The sequence below is a fragment of the Aspergillus oryzae genome, chromosome 4 (genome assembly GCF_000184455.2).
Source record: "Aspergillus oryzae RIB40 DNA, chromosome 4".
Taxonomy (NCBI): Eukaryota; Fungi; Ascomycota; class Eurotiomycetes; order Eurotiales; family Aspergillaceae; genus Aspergillus; species Aspergillus oryzae.
Window position 1 is genome coordinate 1,210,007 of NC_036438.1, and position 18,534 is coordinate 1,228,540.

The window sequence follows — 18,534 nt, forward strand, 5'->3', positions numbered from 1 at the left end:
CTTCCAGGAAACCATCATCGAGGGTCCCATTGCGACTTTCTACAGTAGAAACATGATCCCTCAAATCATCCAATGCTTTTGTTCTCGTTACTTCATCTTTCTTCAGGAAGTTCTTGAAAGCAATTGCCAATTGTGCTTCATATATTTGCGAAAGGTCCGGCGGTTCAGCCACATAAGTAAGAGACGACGGTTCCCTCCCAAGACCAGAGAAAGAGCTGGAGAATCCACCAAAGGAACCAAATGTGCTAGCAGCGCGGCTGCTTGATGCCTGAGACTTGAACTTTTTACTCATAGTAAATGTGGGGTAAGTGGGATGTGAATCTGATCAAAGGAGTGAACAAAAAGGAAAAAGGGAGAAGGACAAATATGGAAGAAAGGGAAGGATAAGAGTGCAGGTCCCGGGGCACTCGAATACAAAGAATCAACAACTTCCCAGCCCGAATTATTGCTATTACTGTGAGAGTTTGTCTCAATATCAATTACTTCAAAGCGGGTTTGATAATCGGCGTCCATATCGGGACAGGTCACGTGGGGCGGTGTCATCATGTCCCGATAAGGAAAAGTTCGTCACGAAGTCTGGCCGCGGCCTTAACTCCGTCTTAAGTTGTAAGCTTGTCCGAGAGCTTCCTTCTGTGTAGCCCAACTTGGAGCACGTCGCTCGGTCGTCATAATGAAATTTTTCATTGAGTAAGTACGCCATTTTGAAGCTCTTTTCAGTCAGATTTAACCTTCCAACTTTTATCGATAGTGACCTTCCTGTTCTTTTCCCGTATCCTCGTATATACCCCGAACAATATGCCTACATGTGCGACCTCAAGAAGACCCTCGATGCCGGGGGTCACTGTGTCCTGGAAATGCCCTCGGGCACCGGGAAAACAGTCTCTTTGTTATCCTTGATTGTCGCCTATCAGATGCATTATCCGGAGCATAGAAAGCTTATCTACTGCTCTCGAACCATGTCGGAAATCGAAAAGGCTTTGGCAGAGTTAAAGGCGCTAATGAAATTTCGCACTCAACAACTCGGGTACACTGAGGACTTCCGTGCTCTGGGGCTTACTAGTCGAAAGAACTTATGCCTGCATCCGTCTGTCAAAAGGGAGAAAAGTGGCACGATCGTTGATGCCAGGTGCAGGAGCCTAACTGCCGGCTTTGTCAAAGAGAAAAAAGAGAGAGGCGAAGACGTTGAGCTCTGTGTCTACCACGAGGTATGCAAATGCTGACCGATAATCAATGAGTTGATTTGTGACTTGGTATAGAATCTTGACCTTCTCGAACCGCACAACCTTGTACCTCCAGGCGTTTTCACCCTCGACGGACTACTCAAATACGGCGAAGACCACAAACAATGTCCCTATTTCTCAGCAAGGCGGATGATGCCATTTTGCAACGTCATAATATACTCCTATCACTATCTTCTGGATCCCAAAATTGCAGAGCGAGTATCGCGGGAATTCTCGAAAGACTGTATAGTGGTTTTCGACGAGGCACATAACATCGATAACGTCTGCATTGAATCACTTAGTATCGATATAACGGAGAACTCGCTACGGAAAGCCACCAGGGGAGCAAATAACTTGGAACGGAAGATCAATGAGATGAAAAGTTCGGATGCGGAGAAACTACAGAGTGAATATTCCAAGCTCGTTGAGGGTCTTCGTGAAGCAGAGCAAGCCAGGGAAGAGGATCAGTTTATTTCAAATCCTGTGCTCCCTGACGATCTGCTCAAGGAAGCCGTACCGGGAAATATACGCCGAGCGGAGCATTTTATCTCCTTTCTCAAGAGATTTATCGAATACCTTAAGACTCGAATGAAAGTCACTCATACCATCTCCGAGACCCCTCCCTCATTCTTAACTCATGTTAAAGACTTGACCTATATCGAGCGAAAACCTTTAAGATTCTGCGCCGAACGGCTAACGTCACTTGTGCGGACGCTAGAACTTATCAACATAGAAGACTATCAACCGCTGCAGGAAGTGGCAACATTTGCGACTTTAGTCTCAACGTATGACAAAGGGTTTCTCCTAATTCTGGAACCTTTTGAATCGGAGGCAGCGACAGTTCCAAACCCTGTGTTGCATTTTACTTGCTTGGACGCCGCTATTGCTATCAAGCCTGTCTTCGAACGATTCAGCTCCGTCATTATCACTTCTGGAACTCTATCACCTCTTGAAATGTATCCCAAGATGCTCGGATTCACAACTGTCATGCAGGAATCATACAGCATGACACTCGCACGGCGTTCTTTCTTACCCATGGTCGTTACTCGTGGCTCAGATCAAGCACAAATTTCCTCCTCATTCCAGATACGTAATGATCCGGGTGTGGTGCGTAATTACGGGAACATCGTCCTAGAGTTCTCGCGAATTACACCGGATGGTATCGTCGTCTTCTTTCCTTCATATTTGTACATGGAGTCCATTATCAGTATGTGGCAGGGCATGGGCATCTTGGATTCTATATGGAACTATAAGTTGATCCTTGTCGAGACACCGGATGCGCAGGAGTCTTCATTAGCGCTAGAGACATATCGAACAGCTTGCTGCAATGGAAGGGGAGCCATCTTAATGTGCGTCGCCCGAGGAAAGGTCTCCGAAGGTATCGATTTTGACCATCACTACGGTCGTGCCGTGATATGCATTGGTGTGCCGTTCCAATACACCGAATCGAGAATATTAAAGGCACGCCTTGAATTTCTTCGAGAAAATTACCGCATTCGAGAGAACGACTTCTTATCTTTCGATGCGATGAGACATGCTGCGCAGTGTCTCGGTCGGGTCCTTCGTGGCAAGGATGACTATGGAGTCATGGTTCTCGCTGATAAGCGATTCCAGAAGAAACGGACCCAACTTCCCAAGTGGATCAGTCAGGCCATGCTTGAAAGTGAAACTAACCTTAGTACTGATATGGCCGTGGCCACGGCGAAGAACTTCCTACGCGGCATGGCTCAGCCTTTTAAGGCCAAAGATCAGGACGGTATCTCGACATGGAGCTTGGCAGATTTAGAACGACATCGAGAGAAGCAGATGTTGGAGGAAGAGAGAGCACGACGACAAGCACTGGCTAATGGACATGGCGCAAACGGTGTTGCCAATGGTGCTGCCGCCGCTGCAGATGAATTCGATGACGACATTGACGACGACCTCATGATGTTGGATGCACAGTGAAAGCCAAGCTAGGCAGTACTTTTTCTTTCCATATTTTGGGCTTTGTCATCCACGCCAGTACACCGGAATGTTTGTTAGCTAAATATGGTTTTCCGATCTCTCGGTCTTTCTAAGACCGCACAAACATCCTGCATCATTCAATACCCGATACGCACGATGCATGGTTTGTGACGGTGGACTTGAGATTGATAATAGATATTGTAGTATATTACGTGCTATCATCCATGACAGAACAGGATATACACAATCCGGCTGGATTTGCAGGGTGGACAGTTTCTATTTCTCGCCGCTCTTAGTGCCATCTCCAGTGCTTACTCCAGTTCACTTGGACAAGAGGCAAGCTCCTTTCCCACTTAGGTAGGGTCAAGCAAACAAAAAAGGACGACATGAGCTTGACCCCTATTTAAATGACCTAAAGGTCAATAGTTCACGTGGCCCTTAGTACCCTATATTTAGAAAGCTTAATGACAACTTTAGAACAAGGTTCTACAGTATTTATAGAATAAGTACTTGCTTAGAATGTTGCGTCTTATACATAATGCTTCGATGGGAGATCAGAAATCATCGTATGCAAGCCTCTCGAGACATTGAATATTCCAAGTCCCGTATTCCTATAGCGGTTGTTTCGAGTTTGAGCAATATTCGGTGCCAATTTGTAAGCCCTACCTAAGCCTAAGTGAGAAAAAGAGACTGGTATCGCTTTTTGTCCTTGAACCAGAGCACTGGAGAGGGATCCTAGAGGCTGTGGGGAATAAAACTGTCTATCCGAAAAGCCAGCCGGACTGTAAGTCCTGTTCCCTCGTGTAAGATAGAGGGACCAGGACCACCCTAACAAGTAAAGGACTGAAGACTTCCTATTCCGCTGGCTGGTTAGTGTAATAGCAGATGTATATAGATTATACACCCTTTTCAATTTCCATAGCAAAGAATACTTATGATATTTACGAAAAAGAACTTGAGCGTTCCTCCCGAGCTACCTAAATAACTGCAAGAATTCTATGGACCGTATTCAGGTGGAACGTTATCTGAAAAGAAAAAGCCTTCTCTATTCAATAATTTCATCATGAATGGTTGCTCTAGAAGAAAATGAAAGACTTTTCTTGATTTCGCTGAGAGAAACTCCAGAAGTCATAGAACACATCAACAAGGAAAATGCATAATAGATACACGTTTGAGCTCACTCATATACAATAAACGACAATATAAGATGTCATGCATCACACATACCCACCCATTATGCCACTGGGGCAAGGACATCAAAAGCACCAGTACCGACTGTTCCAACACGGCCAACAACAATTCTGCTACTCGGGGACTTGAGATTGTCATAGTCTCTCTCCTGGACAGCGTCCCGGAGGAATCCAACGGTCGTTTCGAAACTCATCTTCGCAAGAGGAGAGGAGGCATCCTTGACAAGACCGTTGCGGTTGAAGGGACGGAAGCCACCAGACTGGGTCATCACATCACCAATCAGGTTCAGATGACGGTTGTCCACGGAGATACTGTGACCCTCGAAAACTTCCGTCATTTCACGAACGATAGACGCGCGAGCAGCCTCGACACCATACAGGTTAAGCATATGGTGAATCGAATTCGTGTAGAGGGAATGAGGCTGGATAATGTCTTGGTAGTCTCGCATGGCGAGAAGGTTGACACCGTCTGTGATGACGTGGGCAGGTTCGCCCTTGATAGGGTCTGCCTCCACGTATGTACAGTTGCCAAGACCAGGAATAGACTGGATGACAGCAGTGCGAGCGGCCGCCTCAACCAGAGGTAGGACGAGAAGCTTGGGAGTAGAGATGTCGTACTGCAGTTGAATAGTGCACGAAGAACCCTGGCTCGGGTTGAACTTGAATTGGGTAATCTCGCCGAATTTACCCTTGATATCCTCCTCGCGCAACTTGGTGTCTTTCGCTTCATTATCCGACTCGTCATCAGAGGCATCATCCATCTCGACATCCTTCGTTTGCTTTTCGCCACTATCCTCAATATCGTCATCGTCATCGGCATCTTGTTCCTGGACCATTTTCTCCTCTTCACCCTCAGGGCCTTCGTAGGATACTTGGTTTGACCGATTCTTAGAACCACTGGCGCGTTTCGCGTCATCCTGATCCTCCTCGTCATCGTCGTCTGCGGGTGCATCGTCGTCGTCTGCGCCCCGAGGAGCTTCTTGGACGGTACCAACAGAGACACCAATCTCCGGCTGGGCGGTTGAGTAGCTCGACAGTTTCTTTTCATCCTCTCGTCTCTTTAGTTCGGCTCTGGTAAGCTTCACAAGCTTGGGGATGAACTTGTTCTGCAAAGCAATCTGTACATCCTTTGTCTTGATTGCATACTCTGCAGTGTATTCCTCGGGGGGGAAGAATGAGATTTCGATATCATACACCTTAGCCTTTGTGCTGCCAGAAGTGATTCTCTCCCTGATTTCAACCTTATCGACAACCTCTGCAATGCTGAGCTTGCTGATAGCCTTGGCGAACCTTTCAGAGTGCTCTTTGGACAGTTCCTCGTTCAAAATCAATGTCATCGTGGGAGTCATGATGTGAGCACTAGCCGTCATCACGATTTCACGCAAACGGGGAATACCCAACGTCACGTTCTTCGCAGAGTGACCAGCCAAGTGGAAAGTGTTCAGGGTCATCTGAGTTGATGGTTCACCGATAGACTGACCAGCCACGATACCAACGGCTTCGCCAGGATCAACCACTGATTTCAAGTACTTCATGTTCATCATGTTACCGAATGATTTCTTGCTGAGGATACCTTCAATGCTCTTCTTCTTATCCTTCAGAAGCTTGTCCGGATTGCCGTCCTCGTACTGTAAATTATTAGTATATATTGGACAGAAAAAGAGACTTTTGTTCGTGTAAGCATAAGCTCCTTCTTACCTTCTTAACAGCTTGAGCAAACAGCTCGGATGTACTACCCAGGTTACCTCCGGGGTGGTAAATGGATAACACAGGATCCATAGCATCCACCTTTCCGGTCTTGCGCACCTTCCTCATAGCATCCTTATGCCATTCACCTACCTCCTCGTTCTCCAGGGTGTGGAAATCGCTCGAATTGACTTGGGAGATGATGGACTTATAGTTAGAGGCCAAGAAGTCGAAATCTTTAAGATGGACCTGTTTCGTAATATCCAGACCATCCTCTCCGTACAGGAATTGAACAATGGAACCGTCGCTGGCTTCACGGACGGAAGTGTCATACTCAGCCCTTAAGCCTTCCATACCCTTGATCAAACAACGTTGCAAATAACCGGATCGAGAAGTCTTAACGGCAGTATCAATAAGACCTTCACGACCAGCCATGGCGTGGAAGTAATATTCTTGAGGCTTGATACCTGTCAAGAAACGGCCACAAACATAACCGCCAGCCATAGGGTTCGTATCGAAGGCTCTGAAAGACGGTAACGTCTTACCGCTGATCATTACAGGTACACGACGACCCTCCAAAACCTGCTGACCCAGGTTACAAGAAATCAGGTTAGCGTTGACACTTGAACCCTTGGCTCCGGAAATTGTCATCGATTGCATTTGGTTCCACGGGAAAGGCTTGACTAAGCCTCCTGGAAGACAGGCCTTGGTGATCTCGGTGGACAGATTAGCTGTGCGAGCGTTGGAGACGCTATCAAGACCACTCTGTTTCTCATCATCACGGAGAACATCTTCCAAACGACGTCGCAATTCAGTGTCCTCATCAGCAACCTTCGTTTGGTCGAGAGTTACATACTTCAGCGCAACCTCACGACCAATTTCAGAGGCCTTGCTAAGTTTTTCTTTGCGAACACGGTCACCCTCCTTGGTTAAGCGAAGATCATCGATACCGCAGGTAAATGCGCGCATGTTCAAGAATCTCGTCAGAAGCCTGCCCAGAATACCGATGAGCCTTCCAGCAATGGTATGTCCATAAATTTCATGAATAGAATCAATGAGACCACCGGCCGTAGGACCGATCTGCTTCTTGTCGAGAATACCACAGAGCAACTCTCCATCCTTGAAGAGAACCGTTCCTTCTTCGTTACCTTCGCCCCATCTATCTCCAGGTGTCGAGGACTTGCTCTTCATGTTGAGACCGGCTCTGTTTGGAGGCATGATGTTCTTGAGGATAGTTGTAATGATTTGCTTTCCAGTCCAGAGGCGCTTTGGCTTGATCATTGTCGGGGCAACAACCTGGATACGCTCTGTGATTGTGTGGGAATTCTCTGGTCTCAAACAACTGTAGAGTAACTCATGGTAGTCCTCCTCATCGAAGAAGCTATCACGGCATGTGAACCACGTAGACATCGAGATGTGATCTTGAATCAAACCTCTCAGAGGTTTACCGGAAGTGGCAACAAGGTACTGGTGGTCTGCATCCGCAAGCATCATGGCTTCAGCACGAGCAAGCTCGTTCTGTGGGAAATGCATGTTCATTTCGTCTCCATCGAAATCGGCGTTGTAGGTATTACAGTTAGCGTAGTGCATGCGAATGACACGTTCATTGGCGAGTACACGAGCCTTATGACCCATGATGGACGGCTTATGAAGCGTAGGCTGGCGGTTCATCAAGACGACATCTCCGGTGGTAAGATGACGATACACTTTCTTGTTGCGCGACCCCTTCATACGCCAGTTCGATGGTGCGAGCAACTGGTTGGCCAAGGCTGTCCGCTCATCGAGACTCTTGAACTTGAGGTTAGTGACTTGTCCAAACTCGTTTTCGATCGCAGCGGCACCTGGGTACTTGTCTGGACCGTTGATGACAGCTTGCTTCATTTCCCAGAAGTTGTGGTTAGTTACAGGCTCCGGATACGTCAGTTTCTTTGCAAACACAAGTGGAACACCAATTTCGTTGGTTTCGATGTTGGGATCAGGAGATATGACACTACGGGCAGCGAAGTTCACACGTTTACCCATCATGTTCTTTCTGAATAAACCCTCCTTCTTTTCCAGTATCTGCTTGATACCATTGGGAGCGCTGGCCGCCGCGGGGCCGGACAATCCACTCCTATCACGGTCAATCAGACCGTTCACAGTATCCTGAAGCTGTACAATGGCGTGTAGCAGATCCCTATAGTCGCGCACACGCATGGCAGAGTCGGATCCTCCATTCTGTCTTTCCTTGCTGATTTGGTTGATAATGTCACAATTCTTCAAGATCTGCGTGAACACCGTGTTTTGTTGGGCTTCGACAACAGCACCGGCGCCCTGGGAAGCAACAGGTCGATATTTGTTTGGTGGCACCAAGAGGTTTTTGATGAAGAACATGCCTGCGTCAACACGAGACTCCTTCTTTGACATCGGCCGGGATGTATATACGAGGTTCAGAATCTCCTCTTCTTTAACAAACAGCAAAGAAATTGCGGCGTGGACTTCAGGTGATGGCATGAATTGGCCGCCATCACCAGTCTTCTTGTTGTCCACCTGCGCCAGGATGGCATTGCCACGAGCAACCTCCTCCTCCGCTCCGTGAGATTCCGATGTAGTACTGGCGTTGTCGTTCACAAGCGCCTCCTTCTCTTTCCTATTGAATTTTCTGGTTTCCTGAAGAATGATCAAGGAGTTTGACGCATTGTACCCAGCTTGTTGCATAGCGAGTTTAGCCTTTTCGGGCAAAGCTTTCCGGAAAATCTTCGAATACCGATCCCTTCGATAGCCTGGCGAGATTCTTTCTTCGGAGTTAATACCCGTGTGCAAGCAACAAAACTGGGAAAGTGATCAGAACTCACCCTGAGCAATTGGCACACTTCTTGATACCGACAATATCCTTGAAGAAATCTCTGACCACAGCCCGCCTTTGTTCTGCAGCAATCGGGTTTTTGGCTCCAGCCATCAAGCCCTTCAGCTTACCCGACGCCTGTGCCTCACGAATAGCTTTTTTGACAAACACATTTCTGCGCTTCACGAGGTCATCCTCATCTTCATCCCCATCGTCCTCGGACTCGTCTCCATCCTTTGCCGATTTCTTTGATCCCTTCTTGAGTTCCATTGACTCCAACGCAGCTACCTCATCGACCAGGCCATACTGCAACAGTCGCAATTTGCAGGTGTAGGCATTGACTTGCGTGCGAGACATCTGAAGACGGTGGCAGTATACACATTGCGCCCTAAGAAGACGGTACATCTGATCGAAGTGCGTGACATTATACACATGAACTGGTAGCTCGATGTGCCCAGGATGGCCAGTGCAGGACCATGAGCTCATGCGACATGTTGTGCAGCTAGGTCCGGTCAGTCGAAGAGCTAAAAAAAAGGCTGGAGCGAAACACAAGACTGTAGACCACAACAATGTGCTGAGGAAGATACTTACACATGGTCACCCCATGCTCCCATAGCAGGGTCATACAGACCACCAGGAACAGGATTGTTGAAGGAATCCAAAGTCGGAGTATTATGGATTCGCTTCACCGAGGTGGCTTTGATATCCTCATCATTGTAAACGGAAAAGTCAATCCCCGAAATAGAGGAAGCCACAGGACGTGCGAAGTTCGCCATGATTCCCTGCAGCTCCGTGAGCGACAGAAGAAGCTGGCTATGCGACTACCTGTTGGTCTGGAGGAGCAAAAGCGGGTTCGTTCGGTCTTGTCGCTGCGAAAAGAAAAAGTTCACCCAACTTTTTTTCTGCCGTGCGATACCGCCAAGACCCACGTTTGTGATCGCCCCGTGATTTATGCCCGTGTCACTGCTAAGTATCCGCGCTGTTTTCTCACTTTAGTTCTCGGATTGCCGACACTCGTTTGCCAACCTTTCATACGCCAACTTTGAGTCGCGCTCGGTGCCAGTGGGTGAGTGCAGCATTCATTCTCTGCCTCAAGCAATGGCGGACCTGTCAGGCAACATGCTGAAGCGACCTCACCCCGAGGACGAAGACAATAACACACAGAAAAGATCACGTTCCAACAATGGATCCCCATTACCTGGGCAAGGGGCTCCAGCCTCTGGTAAGCCCGATATCGAGAGGATGGTAGCTGAAGCGAGAGCGAAAGCCGAAGCTGTACGTGCGAGGCTTCAAGCTGCAAGAGGAGGATCTACACCATCAGCGGCACCAAGCCCCAGTCCTACACCTCCGGCCGCTTCCCCTGCAATGTCCAGATTAGAGCAGATGAAAGCCAGAGTTGCGGCTGCTACTGGAAGGGCCAGTGTGGCAGCTCAGCAACGACCAGTCGAACCCTCGCCGACGCCTCAGCCTCCCCCATTCGAAGAAGACGATGGCTCGTCGAAGGGTCGGGGTGGTCTGGATGTCGGCCTTCATCCGGCTCTGCTGTCGGACACTGTTGAGTTTCGCGGTGCCAAGGGAAGACAGTCTACGCAATCGAAAAACCGTCGAACAGAATCTCCGGTCACCAGTGGGAGGCCGGATCGAGCAGGGCTCGATCTTTCCGGTCCTTCTTTGGAGGAAATCAGAAACAATCCCTATTATGACCCTAGCCTCGGTCCGAAAGCTACGATTGCAAAGCCACGACAGTCGCGACAACTTATTTTTAACCAAAAGGGTAAATACATACAGCAGGGCGCTGCTCTGCGTCGGCAGGCTCAATTGGAGGCGATGAAGAAACGCATTGCCGAGCGAGCACGACAGGCTGGTATCGATGAAGATCTGGATATCGAAAAGGCCTTTCTTGTTCCAGCTCCACCAGCAATTGAATGGTGGGATGAAGGACTGGTGGACGGGGAGGACTATTCCGGCATCGAAGACGAACGGAATCTAAAGATCGATACACCGGACACCATAGTGACTCAATACGTTCAGCACCCAGTTCTTCTCGACCCTCCACAAGATAAGCATATGCCAGAGCAGAAACCTATGTATCTTACACCTAAGGAACAGGCTAAGATTCGTCGCCAGCGGCGAATGGCCGATTTGAAGGAGCAACAAGCAAAGATCCGACTAGGACTTGAGCCAGCTCCTCCCCCGAAAGTCAAAAAGTCGAACCTCATGCGGGTGCTGGGTGAACAAGCCGTTAAGGACCCTACCGCTGTTGAAGCGCGCGTAACGCGAGAGATCGCAGAGCGTCGTAATAAGCATGAGGAAGCCAATGAAGAGCGTAAGCTGACAAAAGAAGAGCGGCGAGAGAAGCTGGCTAGGCAACAAGAGAAAGATGCCGAAAAAGGAATTCTCATGTCAGTCTACCGCATCGACAGTCTTGCGAACGGGCGGAATCGCTTCAAAGTCAGCAAGAATGCCGAACAGAATGCTCTTACTGGGGTCGTTGTCATGCACCCTAAATTCAATCTTGTGATTGTTGAGGGTGGCTCCCACTCTATCAACAACTACAGGAAGCTTATGCTGAACCGGATAGACTGGACAGAGAACGCAGGTCCAAATGCTGTGCGGGAAGGCAACAGGGAGGCCCAGGTGGCATGGCTTGCTGCTGAAGATGAGCAAACGGGTGATCTGAAAGATCTTAGCTCTAACACATGCAGCCTCTTGTGGGAAGGTCAAGTCAAGACTCGAGCTTTCCGCAAATGGTTGGGGGCACGAGTGTGTGAAACAGATTCTCAAGCGAAAGACGTCTTGGCTCGAGCAAAGCTGGAGAACTTCTGGGCTCTGGGGAAGAGCGCAAAGCAGAGCGAGTCATGGTCATGACGATGATGTTTATTCTTCTTTATTTACAAATTCTAGTCGAAAGGCAGAACATTTCTATCTCTATTAAACAAACACAACCATGGCCCGTATGTGCCAGGTCTAATAAGCGATCATTGTTCACATTGCCCGCATCACTCAAATGACATGCCTCCTGACGTTGTATACATAAAGACTCCGTAATCAACAAGAGAAATGACCCAACGTAAAACTTTTAAGCCGATCCAGGATAGATGCCTAACTCCCCAATAATGCAAACTTTATATATCAGTTTTACCCAAACCTAGAAAAGCAAGGAAACCCTAATCAGATCAACATGGTATCAAACGCTCATGAGCGAGGTGGTCCTTGATTGTTGTTGCTCAGCTGACGCAACAGGTCTAATTGCGCCTTGACCTGGTCAAAATTCATGGTTGCCGCTTGCGCCGGCTGTTGCCCAGGGGCTTGCTGTTGTTGATACTGCTGCTGTTGTTGCTGCTGTTGCAAGGCGGCCAAGAACAATGGGTTGATTTGCATGTTGTGTGGGAATTGGTAAGGGTTTTGTTGGGGATAAGCCTGCTGGAATGGCATCTGGAAATTGAAGCCAGGAGGTGCAGCAGCTTGACCGAACTGTTGCTGTGGTTGAGGTTGTTGTTGAGGTTGTTGTTGTTGTTGCTGCTGCGGGAAAGATGGGTACGCAGGGTATTGTTGTGGCATTCCATAAGCATTAGGTTGGGTTTGCTGGTACGCGTGTTGACTGTAGTTGGAAGATTGAGGTTGCGCGTCCGACCCTTGCTGTTGATATGACTGGCGCTGAGTCTCTCTTGGTCCGCCTCCACGGCCACGGCCACCTCGACCGCGATCAAAGCCCCGGCCCCGGCCTCTACCACCACGGAAACCACCTCTACCAGTGGGTCCATCATTCTCGACAGGTGCCTCCTGCCGACCCATCATCTCATGGAAGTTCTTCGGGCGAGCAAGAGGTGTGTATCCATCTTCACCTGCATTATCGTCGTAGTTTAGTTCGGTTTGGCTGAGCTTGGAAGGACCTGGGGGACCCTTCTTAGCCTTTGCTGGACCATCTCTGGCTTCCTTTCTCTCCTGCCGCTTCTGCTTCAACTTCCGCTTGTACTCGGCCTCTGCTTCATCGTCGGAAAACTCCACCTCATCTTCAGCAATTTCCTCATCGTGGAAATTCGAAGCATCACTGCCCTTCATTCCCTTGAGAGGCTGAGTAAACACAAATGTAGAATGTTGCTCAACGTAGTAAACGTCCTTTCCTTTAGAAAGACCACGTTCCTCGACAGCCGCGGCAGTAGGGAAACGGATAGTATACAATGGGTTCTCAACTCTTCCCAATGTCTCAGCAACCACACCAGCGACACTCCTGTCTTCAAAGCAGAGTAATGAGCCCGATTCCAGCACCTGGTACTCTCCAGAAGTGTTCGCCGCGATCAGGACCGTGTTCTCAACAATTGCCTCCACATGTCCCAGGTGCACAATCTTCATTTCGGGAGTCACAGTGACATCCGGGATAGGGGGCGCTTCTTCTGGAATCTCATTTGCCGTTCTAATATGACCACCCGATTTGCCCTTCCCCTCTCCTTCATCGTCGGAACCAAGTTCTGCCTGCATCAGGATACGCGCTTGTTCTTCGGGGCTGAGAATTGGGTAGTCTTCGTCGTCTTCATCGCTGTCATCTGAGGAATCGCTAGAAGAATCATCGGAAGATGACTCGTACGGAGAAAAATCGATCTCCCATTCAGGATGCTCCTCCTCGTCCTGTTCCGCTTGATCATGTTCCATAGCGTCGGGGGGAGGCACAGTTCCTGTCCCGCTTGCATCACCATTGGTCATGTTGTCGTCCGCCTGAGGTTGATTTGGAACTTCGGCCTGGCTACGTGGTTCCGAATTTTGTTCCCCCTCAACGTTTCCGATGTTCTCCACGGTAGGCTCTTGCTTCTTAGGCTCCGTTTCTTCAAGATCCATGCCATTTTGCGTATCCGTATGCGCACCTTCCTGGGGTCCGGGGTTAGGCGACGGGCTTGGATCGCTCTGCGCCGGCTGTAGATCCTTGAGACTATCATTGACAAGGTTTAACCCAGGGATCAGTGTTGAAGGGTGAGATGTCGTGGCTGGTTCATTGGTTTGACCTTGAATAGCTGCTCCCGGGTTCTCGCTAGGTTCCGCAGGCGTGCGCGCGACCCATGGCGTGTTGTAGAAATCACTTCCATCGTCCGCAGGTGTTAGTGCAATGGGTGGCGTATCATTCATGCAAGTCCGTTTCACAGGAGGCCCCTCGTTCGCATCCTCTAGGGAATGCTGGGGTTGAACAGGAGGCTGCCGATCACTCATTATGTGTCTCTGTAGCCTTGAGAAAGACGTATCCCAGAGGCGAGAGGGAAAATAATAATAATAATAATAATAATAATGGTATAGTTGAAGATATGATCGCAGGCAAAATCTAATGCGGGAACTTTTTTTTTTTCGAAGTGCCATAATTGCCGTAGCGGTTACCGGAGAAGCTTTCTTATCGATAACGTGTTTGTTACGTTAAGCTTCAACCATGCCTTAACTTTACATGTTGATAAATCTTCCCTCGACGAATGTCAGCAAAATGGCATCTGCCAGGAAAACAATTGAGGTTTCCTCAATGCCAACGGGGCAGGCACCGCGGTCCAAGAAACGGTATCAAACCTAGAGTTCCTTTCCTTTATCAATCAAGCTAACACTCGCGACCTTCGCAGACCCCCGCCACCGCCCTATTACATTCCATTGAATATAACGCTCTATGTGTTCCTCATCTCCAACGCAATTGCTGCTTTCCTTGCACCCGTTCAGGACTGTGACGAAGTCTTCAACTTTTGGGAACCTACACATTACCTTGATCATGGATACGGACTTCAGACGTGGGAGTACTCGCCGGTGTATTCAATCCGGAGCTGGCTCTATGTTACCATTCATGCCATTGTCGGGAAAGTGGCCTCCCTTGCTCTAGTTACGAAAAGCTCTCAATTCTATGCGATCCGCTTTTTTCTTGCCCTCGTTTGCGCCGCCTGTCAGACCCGACTCTATGCGGCAATCTGTCGAACACTAAGCCCCAAGATTGGCCTGTTCTTTCTTATGATCGTTGCGTTCAGCCCGGGCATGTTTCACGCTTCCACAGCATTCCTTCCCTCCAGCTTTACTATGTACATGTCCATGCTCGGTCTCACAGCCTTCTTGGATTGGCGACGTCAGAAGATTGCGCAAGGAATTATGTGGTTTGGCCTCGGTGCGATTGTCGGCTGGCCTTTTGCCGGTGCATTGATCGTTCCACTTCTGCTCGCCGAGCTTCTTGTCGGCGTTATTTCGGGATCCCTAGGAACAGTTGTCTCTGGTATCTTTAACGGGTCCATCAGATGTCTGGCAATCCTGGTATGCAACTACGGACTGACAGTCTATGATCTCCGTCTTGTGCTAATATGACGCAGGCTGCGGAAATTGCTGTTGACTATGCTTTCCTCCGTAAGTTCGCTGTTGTACCTTGGAATATTGTCGCCTACAACATCTTTGGAGGCGAGGGTAAGGGTCCAGACATCTTCGGTACAGAGCCTTGGACATTCTACATAAGGAATCTACTACTGAATTTCAATATCTGGTTCATATTTGCGATGTCTGCGGCACCTTTACTACTTCTGCAGGCCATATTCCGACCCCAAGCGACCAAGAAGGAGATTCCGCTACGAACCTTAGCTGTGATTGCGCCATTTTATATGTGGTTTGCGATCTTTACCGCTCAGCCTCACAAGGAAGAAAGGTTTATGTATCCGGCGTACCCTTTTCTTGCTCTCAATGCGGCGATCGCAATCCACATAATCCTCACCTACGTTGGGTCTAAGGACTCTAAAGGGTCCAAGGGAACCTTGTTAGCCCAAGCCAAGCTTACCATCGTAACGGCTGTTGTTCTGGCTGCTATCAATGCTGGCTTGCTGCGGACTGTCGGTATGATCACCGCCTACAACGCCCCTCTCAAGGTATTCGAACCGCTGGAGCGGCTGGACATTCCCCAAGCGGGCGACTCGGTATGCTTCGGTAAAGAGTGGTACCGATTCCCATCTTCGTTCTTCCTCCCTGATGGCATGCGGGCCAAGTTTATTCGCAGCGAATTCCGGGGGTTGCTCCCTGGCCAATTCCCCGATGCCACGGATTATCCTGCTCTTTTCGACGGTACATCTCAGATCCCCGAAGGCATGAACGACTTGAACCAGGAGGACCCAGGAAAATACGTAAGTGTATAACAAGACGACCTTTATATCTCCATCAGCTAATCCCGAACGTAGGTTGACATCTCCCAATGCTCATTCCTTGTCGACTCATACTTCCCAAGTCGCGATGCAACCGAGCTGGAACCCGATTATATCCACGACGAGTCACAGTGGGAGGTGATGTCGTGCAAGCCCTTCCTCGATGCTTCACAAACGGGTCTTATAGGCCGACTGATCTGGGTTCCTGATCTGCCGGGGCTCCCGGATCAACTCCAGCGTAAATGGGGGCAATATTGCCTCCTACGGCGACGTGATGTCAGCGCCGAGACGGATTAAATGGTCACATGTACTATCAAGACGGCTCTTCCACCAATGTAAATAGGCCAGAATGCTATCTCTGGATATTACCTTCATTCGTATCCGAGATGCGAACCCGCAGAGGCAAACACGTAGGGCGGCAGTGCGACCATACCTGAAGGAGACAAAAGATCCCCCGGAGCTGCAGAGATAAGCATCTTCTTCCCCGCAAACTTTAGATGTCGATCGCATCCGATTAACAGATACGGCAGTTGACTATCTGATCCCTTGCCTCCAGGCTTGATAACGCTCTGCTGCATAATGTATCCATCCGTATGCTGTACTGCATCCTACGTGGTGGATAATGATGCTTTAAATCTACCCCCCTTCATCCATATCCCAACCCTACTTGTAGCATTCTCCCTACAACATGATCTATACCTATAGAAACCAACTCCTCTCATGATACCAACAATAACATAAACAGTATCACTATAAAAGAAATCCAACATGATATTCACAGCCCTCCCAACTACAATCACCCAACACCACCTCTCCAACGTCACCGCCATTTGCCTCCTCGCAACCCTAACCACCTATCTCCTCCACTCCCTCTGGAAGAAACACCACAGCTCGAAATCCCCCGAGAGCGACCCCGAACAAAAGTCCCTGTCCCCCGCTTCAAAGTTCAAACAGCCCACCCGCAAACCGGGAGAATGGACTCCATCCGACTTCAAGCGACCGCCTGCCGCTCCGTATCCAGACTGGGACGTGCATACCACCAAGCCAAAACCCTACCGACCGTTCAGATACGGACCGTAAGTCATACCAGACTACCATATTTCTATACAGAGTATATCCAGGCTGTATAAGCTAACAGAGAACCCACAGTAAATACTTCATCACAATGGGCCTGCGAAGCATGAAATGGGACGAATGGATCGAGCTCGACAACCACTACCCACGCTACCACGCCGACAAAGCACGTCGGATCAAAGAGCGAGGAGCGAAATGTTCCAAAACGGCCCCTGAAGCCATGGACGCTGCTATGGAGTTACTAGAAGAATTGTACGTTGCCTTCCTCTCCATACACCCCCCTCTCCATATACCTCCCATCCACTCATCCACACAACCTATCCACGATACCAACCATCCACCCCCAAAGAACCAAAACCACCAACTAACACCTCCAACACACAGAACAACCTACCTCCCCGAACGCTACCCAACCCTCTTCCGCAAAACCCCCACCGGAATAACCAACCTCCTCACCCAAGAAACCCTAACCACAGTCCCCCCCCTCTCCGAAGATCCCATGCAAACCTGCGGCCGCCTAATCCAAGACGACCTAGCCCTAATGCTCGAACGCCCCGACGGTGAATACTACCTCCTCGCCGGCTCCATCCTCCTCGCCGGCTTCTGGCGCCTCGAAGACAAATACGGCATGCGACTCTCCGAAATCCACACCTCTGGCTCCGTGCCCGGCTACAAAGAAAAGCTCGAAAAGGGGATGTTGAATTTCTTCCGCAGGCTACGGCCCGAGGATCCCGTGCTCCGAAATAACTATTTTATTCAGGTGGATGAGAGTCTGCCCTGGTCGCATAGTATCGGGTCGGAGGATGGGGAGACGGTGTCGTGGAATACGGCGGAGAAGAATCGGGCGATTGAGCATCATTTTTTTCGGTCTGAGAGGCAGAGTTTGAGGAGGTTGCCTAGGTCCGGGGCGGTGGTGTTTACGATTAGGACTTATTTTGAGCCCATTACGGAGGTGGTGAAGGAGCCGTATGTGCCTGGCAGGTTGGCTTCGGCGGTTAGGAGTTGGGGGGAGGATGTGGCGAGGTATAAGGGGAGGGAGAAGTATGGAGAGGTTTTGTTGGAGTATTTGGATCGTATGCATGAGAGGCAGGTTGCTGAGGGTTTGGAAGTGGATAAGGAGGAGGAGGTTAGGAGTTATCCGTTTTGATTTTTTGGTGTTTGTGTATTTATTTATAGGTGTTTGGGTGTCCTTGTGTCTTTAGTCTTATTATGTTGTGTTATGAGATATGATGACTTGATGAATGTCTTTCTTTCTTTCTTTCTTTCTTTCTTTGTAGCTGGGTGTTGTATCTTGATGAGATTGTAAAGGGTATGTCTCTATGATCATATCATCTTTTGTCTCTGTAACTCGCCCAAGTCTGTTCAAGTCCAACAACAAGTCTAATCTCAGATACATTAGTAGATGCAATGGAACCTTCCGTGTATACCAAATGCTGGAGGCAGATTATCCTCCCAAACGCCAA

At 49.1% G+C, this 18,534-nt stretch overlaps 7 protein-coding genes across 7 annotated transcripts; 5 read left to right on the forward strand and 2 right to left on the reverse strand.

The window, feature by feature from the left end:
* Positions 1-670: 670 nt before the first annotated feature.
* AO090012000485 (TFIIH/NER complex ATP-dependent 5'-3' DNA helicase subunit RAD3) lies at positions 671-3,167 on the forward strand (the record flags this gene model as incomplete). The annotated part of the gene is made up of 3 exons (XM_001727442.3): positions 671-687; positions 749-1,205; positions 1,257-3,167. 3 exons carry the CDS (start codon positions 671-673, stop codon positions 3,165-3,167), a joined length of 2,385 nt encoding a protein of 794 aa, XP_001727494.1.
* A 1,234-nt stretch (positions 3,168-4,401) lies between these two features.
* On the reverse strand, positions 4,402-9,643 carry AO090012000486 (DNA-directed RNA polymerase I core subunit RPA190; the record flags this gene model as incomplete). The annotated part of the gene is made up of 4 exons (XM_001727443.3): positions 4,402-5,985; positions 6,056-8,816; positions 8,878-9,369; positions 9,459-9,643. The coding sequence occupies 4 exons, from the start codon at positions 9,641-9,643 to the stop codon at positions 4,402-4,404; spliced, it is 5,022 nt and encodes a 1,673-aa protein (XP_001727495.1).
* Positions 9,644-9,965: 322 nt separating this feature from the next.
* Positions 9,966-11,735, forward strand: AO090012000487 (U4/U6-U5 snRNP complex subunit PRP3; the record flags this gene model as incomplete). Its single annotated transcript, XM_023236505.1, has 2 exons — positions 9,966-10,089; positions 10,351-11,735. The coding sequence occupies 2 exons, from the start codon at positions 9,966-9,968 to the stop codon at positions 11,733-11,735; spliced, it is 1,509 nt and encodes a 502-aa protein (XP_023091424.1).
* Positions 11,736-12,062: 327 nt separating this feature from the next.
* AO090012000488 (RNA-binding snoRNP assembly protein NAF1) lies at positions 12,063-14,210 on the reverse strand (the record flags this gene model as incomplete). The annotated part of the gene is made up of 1 exon (XM_001727445.3): positions 12,063-14,210. The coding sequence occupies one exon, from the start codon at positions 14,208-14,210 to the stop codon at positions 12,063-12,065; it is 2,148 nt and encodes a 715-aa protein (XP_001727497.3).
* A 118-nt stretch (positions 14,211-14,328) lies between these two features.
* Positions 14,329-16,294, forward strand: AO090012000489 (dolichyl-P-Man:Man(6)GlcNAc(2)-PP-dolichol alpha-1,2-mannosyltransferase; the record flags this gene model as incomplete). Its single annotated transcript, XM_001727446.3, has 4 exons — positions 14,329-14,399; positions 14,459-15,128; positions 15,185-15,979; positions 16,034-16,294. The coding sequence occupies 4 exons, from the start codon at positions 14,329-14,331 to the stop codon at positions 16,292-16,294; spliced, it is 1,797 nt and encodes a 598-aa protein (XP_001727498.1).
* Positions 16,295-16,765: 471 nt separating this feature from the next.
* Positions 16,766-17,181, forward strand: AO090012000490 (uncharacterized protein; the record flags this gene model as incomplete). The annotated part of the gene is made up of 2 exons (XM_023236506.1): positions 16,766-17,073; positions 17,136-17,181. 2 exons carry the CDS (start codon positions 16,766-16,768, stop codon positions 17,179-17,181), a joined length of 354 nt encoding a protein of 117 aa, XP_023091425.1.
* A 110-nt stretch (positions 17,182-17,291) lies between these two features.
* On the forward strand, positions 17,292-18,273 carry AO090012000491 (heme-dependent oxidative N-demethylase family protein; the record flags this gene model as incomplete). The annotated part of the gene is made up of 2 exons (XM_023236507.1): positions 17,292-18,144; positions 18,248-18,273. 2 exons carry the CDS (start codon positions 17,292-17,294, stop codon positions 18,271-18,273), a joined length of 879 nt encoding a protein of 292 aa, XP_023091426.1.
* Positions 18,274-18,534: the final 261 nt, after the last annotated feature.